Here is a 5,874-nt window from a genome sequence, read left to right on the forward strand (position 1 = left end):
CATTCGGTGTAGGTAAAAGTTTAGCGGAGGAAGGTATCTTCACCATTCATGCAACCCCATTAGGGCCCAACATTTGCTTGCTAGAAGAGACGTCAGAAGGTGATATAGAACTATTGTTCAAGGAAGGCGGTGATTGGAAGGAGTTGTGGTTCTCGGAAGTGAGAAAATGGCAACCATCAGACGTGGAATGCTTTAGGGCTGCTTGGATATCGGTGTACGGCATCCCTTGCCATGTGAGAAATGCGAGTTTCTTAACATCCCTCCTATCTGATGTTGGAACCATTTCAAACTTTGATTTCCTTGGTCGGCCCCCTGAGAGATTAGATGTTCTCTCGTTTATGATTTTCACCAAATCAATGGACTCTATCAGAAGCAAGGTGAATGCATGTGTGGACGGAAGTTGGATCAGTTTGATGATTATAGAAGAACCTTTTCTGAGGCAGGAACTTGATGCTCAATCCTTCGGGGGTGGCAGCACTGAGTTCGATTACGATGATCGCTCGCTTTCGCCGGAGCACAACAGACGGAGTGTGGAGGGTTACAACTTAGGAAGGTCAACGGGTAGCACAAAACCCCATGCAGAGCTTGACGGTGGATGTGAAGGAGAAGATGTCTTGTCCAAGTCTGTCGGCGGCTTTGACGACACGCATCTTGCTAACATTGTCCAGAAGTTGGAGGGAAACTCAGTCATTAAATGCAGTTGCACTCTTTTGGACAAATCTGTACCGAGTAACATAGGCCCCAGTCAATCAGACTCAATTTCGTCTAACTCTTTTGGAGTAGTAGACTGCCATCTTGGGTGTGCTACGTCTCTGATTTTTAATGATGAGGTGGCAAAAGTGGAGGGGCCAGGGGGCATTTTTATTAACTCTCTTCAGAATAAAACAAAAGCTTCCGAAGGTGGACTCAATCTTAGTGGGCCTTTTTTTTGTGCTGGGCCGGTTGGAGTTAGGGGTTCCTCTTATCGAGTCGACGAGGCCCACGCTTCGCCTTCACCTGTTCAAACGGGGAGTTCTGGTCTTGCAGAAAGAAAGGAGAAACTTAGCAGCGGTGCAGGAATCTTTGATGAACAGTGCAACAGGTTGAAAAACTCCAAGAGGGTGCGCAAAAAGATGAGGGAAGTGTTACAATTGGGCTCAACGGTGGAGGATTTTGTGTATCCGGTGGGCAACTGTCTTCTTCTTTACCATGAACCTCCCCCCCAAAATCCAGGTGCGAATTCTTCAGTGCATAAACAAGGTTTACTTTCTGGTGGTATTCAGGTTTCGTGTGAATCATTAGAAAGTTCGGATGTTAGAAATTGCAATTTGAGACTGTCTAAAGGAGAGATAGGGAACATGTCGAGAGGGCTTTGGAGCTCTATGAATAAACTGGGGATAGTAAACAATTCAAAGGAATTTGATCCGGTATACTTCTTGGAAGCTATGGAGGATAGAAAGTCCAAAGGTTTTGTTGTCAATAAGGGGGCAGGAAATAGGTGCCCATGATATTGTTGTCTTATAACATCAGAGGAGGCGGCAGCAGGGTCAAAAGGAAAAGGATAGGATTCTTGATACAAAAAGACAATGTTGATGTGTATTTAATCCAGGAAACAAAACTGAGTGGGATCAATTCGGGGACTGTCAAGGAGATGTGGGGCAGCGATGAGGTAGAATGGTCTTGTTTAGACGCTAGCGGCGCGTCGGGCGGTATTCTGATCATGTGGAAGAAGGATTTTTTTCCCTGCGTTTCAGTTTTAGAGGAGAAGGTTTCCTGGGCTTGTGTGTGGAGCTGAATGGAAAGACGATCTACCTAATTAATATTTACGCCTCTTGCGATATCTCGGTGAGAAGGAGATCCTGGCAGAAAATCATTGATTTCAAACAATCCAACTCATCGGGTTCTTGGTGTTTAGGAGGGGATTTCAACTCCATTTCCCATGTTGATGAAAGAATAGGTGTTTCTAACAGAAGTTACATGAATGAGATAGATTGTTTCAAGGGATTCATCGAAGAAATGGAGTTGGTGGACGTTCCAACTATCGGAGGAAAATACACATGGCTCAATAGTAATGGCAAATCTATGAGCAGAATCGACAGATTTTTGTTGTCTCCTTGCTTCATTGACGATTGGAACGTGGCAGGTCAAATCATCAGGAGTAGAGACTTATCCGATCATGCTCCGATTTGGATAAAAGACAATAGGAAGGATTGGGGCCCAAAATCGTTCAAATTCAATAATTTATTGTTGAAGCACGGAGATTTTACTGCTTTTGTGGTAGAAAAGTGGAGGAAGATAAAGGTGAAAGGCAGAGGAGACTTTTGTTTGGTGGAAAGATTAAAAGTGTTGAAAGGAAGATTGTCTTGGTGGAATAAAGTCGTTTTTGGTTGGATCGATCTTTCCATAGACAAAGCCAGCAAGGAGATCCATTTTATAGATAACGAGTTTTGTTCATTTTGCAGGTAATGCGCTGGAGGACGTCGTATCGGAAAGGGAATAAGCGGTGAAAGAATTTTGTGTGAACCTCAATAAGAAAGAAGGCCCAATCCGGTTAAAATCAAGGCAAACTTGGCTTGCTGAAGAAGATCGCAACTCCCGGTTCTTTCATAATTCAATCCGCAGCAGAAAAGGAAGCAAAGCTTTGTGCTCCTTAGCTACGGACAGGGGAAGGCTGGAGGACGTAGAAGAGGTTAAGGACTTCATCTTTGATCACTTTAGAGTTTCTTTCGAAGACAAGTTTGACAGAAGGCCGGTTGTTGAGGATGCTGGCTGGAAGGTGCTGTCAGACTCGGATAGATCGCTGTTGGACAGTCAGTTTTCTGAAGATGAAGTGAAGGATGTTGTCTGGTCCTGTGATGGAAACAAGAGTCCGGGACCGGACGGATACACAGTTGAGTTTTTCAAGTCCTTTTGGTTCCTCTTAAAAGACGATTTTATAAAGATGTTTTCGGATCTTCATTCTAAAGGCAAACTTGTGAAGTCCATTAAGTCATCCTTTCTAGCTCTTATTCCGAAGGTTAAAAACCCGCAAAGTTTGTATGAATTCCGTCCGATTTGCTTAGTGGGGAGCCTCTATAAAATTATTGCAAAGGTTTTGGCCGGTAGAATCAAAAAGGTGATCGGTAGTTTGGTGTCGCCTAACAAAACAGCTTTCGTTCCGGGTAGGAACATGATGGATGGGGTGCTTCTTGTGAATGAAATTCTAGATTGGTGTAAAAGGAAAAAAAAGAGTTGCTTCTTTCTTAAAGTTGATTTTGAAAAAGCGTATGAAACAGTTTCATGGGATTATCTCAAGTTTGTCTTGAAAGCCATGGGCTTTGGCGAGCTTTGGTGTAAGTGGATGGAGGAAAGTGTCTTTGAGAGTTATATGTCCGTTTTAGTGAACGGTAGCCCAACAAAAGAATTCAAGGCTCGTAAAGGATTGAGACAAGGGGATCCCCTTTCCCCGTTTCTTTTCGTACTTGCCATGGAAGGTCTAACGTTGCTTGTTAGGAAAGCGGTGAATTCGGGAGACTTTAAACCATTCTTAGTAGGGGAAGTGGAGAGGATTGACATATTGCAATTCGCGGACGACACCATCATTCTAGGAGAACCATCTAGAGACAATTTATGGTGCTTGAAAGTTTTGCTTAGAGGCTTCGAGATAGTTTCGGGCTTGCGGATTAATTTCTCTAAAAGCAATGTTTTTGGCGTTAATGTGGGTGATTGGTTCATGAACTCAGCCATGTGTTTTCTAGGTTGTTAGCGTGGATCGGTTCTTTTCACGTTTTTGGGGATTGTGGTGGGCGCGAACCCAAAGAGTAGGAAAGTTTGGGCGAAGGTGATTAATAAAGTCAAAGACAGGCTGTCCACGTGGAAAGGTAGGAACATCTCTTATGGAGGTAGGCTGACTCTTATTAACTCGGTGTTGAATGCGATTCCGACATTCACTTTCTCTTTTTTCAAAGCTTCAACAAAGATCTTAAATGAATTTAGAAGCCTTTTTAGCAACTTCCTTTGGTGCGGGGATGTAAACAGGAGATGCATTCACTGGGCCAAATGGGAAACGGTTTGCAAACCGAGAAATAAAGGTGGTTTGGGAATTAGAGACGTGGGTGAAATTAACAAGGCGCTCCTTCTTAAATGGAAGTGGCGAATCCTAACGGAAGAAAATGCTATTTGTAGCAGATTCTTGGAGGTGAGATACAACGATCCGAAGCTCAAGGTTCAGGTGCCTTACGTGGCTGCCAGCAACACGAAAGACTCTGCTTGGTGGAGAGATGTTCTTCTCAATGATGTCATAATGGATTCTGGTGAAGGAGGCTTCTCGAGCCAGGTTCGCAGTCGCCCTCTTAATGGTAATCATGTTTTATTTTGGTTCAGCACTTGGTGTGGTGACTTATCCTTCAGCTTGAGATTTCCGGATCTCTTTGATTTGTCGTCCAACAAAATGTGCACTGTTTTAGAAGCCTTGGTCTGGTCTGGTTTTTCGGAATGCTGGCGTAATTAGAGGTTCATGGGGGCTGCTGACTATGGCCCTGTGATTGCGTCTAGCATTATCGTCTCGGAACAATGGGATCAATTGGGATCCTTGCTGGCAGCGGCCAGGATTGCGTCTGATGCTGGTATTGGTGGTACTACTGCAGCTGGCAGCAATACTGCCCCAATCTCTTCTAGCAGCAGCGGTTTAGATTCTTTCAGCTGGAGGCTGGAAAGTAGCGGATTTTTTTCTGTGGCCAGTATAGCAAAGGCTCTTGCTAGGGACAAGGATAATGCTTGGCAGCCCGCGACGATAGGCTTGTTGTCCGAAATGTGGAAGGTTTTTATCCCTCCTAAGATTCAATTTTTCGCATGGAGACTATTTATAGCTAGGCTCCCGGTTAAGGATCTTCTTCTATCGAGGGGTGTCGACCTTACCTCTTCCGATCCAATGTGTGTGTTGTGTGGGAGTCAACCGGAATCGTTGGCTCACTTATTCTTTTTTTGCAATGTCTCCAAGACGATGTGGAGTAGGAAATTTTTGTGGGTGGGAATTGCTTCCGTTATTTCGTTGGAGGTCTTCATGGATTTCGGAATTTTACAAACTAAGGTGAAGTCGTTAAAGGATAGGCGAAGACTCAACATTATTTGGATAGCTACTTCGTGGAGTCTATGGTGTATGCGGAATGCTATCATTTTCGAACAAGGCCAGTACAGTTTCGATGTAGTGTACTACAATGTTATGTTTTACTCTTGGAGTTGGTTAGCTACTAAGAGTATGTTTTCTCCTTCCTCTAGTTTCTTTGATTGGTACATGGCTCCGCTTGATTACTTCAGCGATGTTTAATTTTGTTGTAAGGGTTGCACCCCTAGTGCGATTTCTTTAATACAATTGCCTTTAGAAAAAAAACATGGATAGCCTATACAACAAATATTATCGGCTGGCAACACTTGTTTATACAACATGTAATAATTGTTGCCTTAAATTACTCCACCTCTATAGACAATTTATAACGTCTTTAACAAAATGCTACACTATTAAATATTTTTTAAAAATTAAATTTTTATAATTTTTGAGATAATCTTCGCTCTTATACAACAAATATTATCGGCTGGCAACACTTGTTTATACAACATGTAATAATTATTGCCTAAAATTACTCCACCTCTATAGACAATTTATAACGTCTTTAACAAAATGCTACACTATTAAATATTTTTTAAAAAGTAAATTTTTATAATTTTTGAGATAATCTTCGCTCCTAATAAATAAATATTTTTAAAAAATAAAAACATAATTATTTAGTAGATTAATTTGCTATGCAATGTGAGTATGAGATAGTTTACATATAACTTTAAAAGTTCTTATCATAAAAAGCCAAAATATATAATCGTTTTACATTTGTAGTTAATTCACAAAACAAAAAACTCTTTACA

At 42.0% G+C, this 5,874-nt stretch overlaps 1 protein-coding gene across 1 annotated transcript; it reads left to right on the top strand.

Annotated features, from left to right (window-relative positions):
- The first annotated feature begins 4,474 nt into the window (after positions 1-4,474).
- On the top strand, positions 4,475-5,284 carry LOC131597678 (uncharacterized). Its single transcript, XM_058870358.1, has one exon. It carries the CDS (start codon positions 4,475-4,477, stop codon positions 5,282-5,284), a length of 810 nt encoding a protein of 269 aa, XP_058726341.1.
- The last annotated feature ends 590 nt before the right edge of the window (positions 5,285-5,874 follow it).

The sequence above is a fragment of the Vicia villosa genome, linkage group LG4 (assembly GCF_029867415.1).
Source record: "Vicia villosa cultivar HV-30 ecotype Madison, WI linkage group LG4, Vvil1.0, whole genome shotgun sequence".
NCBI classification, from domain to species: Eukaryota; Viridiplantae; Streptophyta; class Magnoliopsida; order Fabales; family Fabaceae; genus Vicia; species Vicia villosa.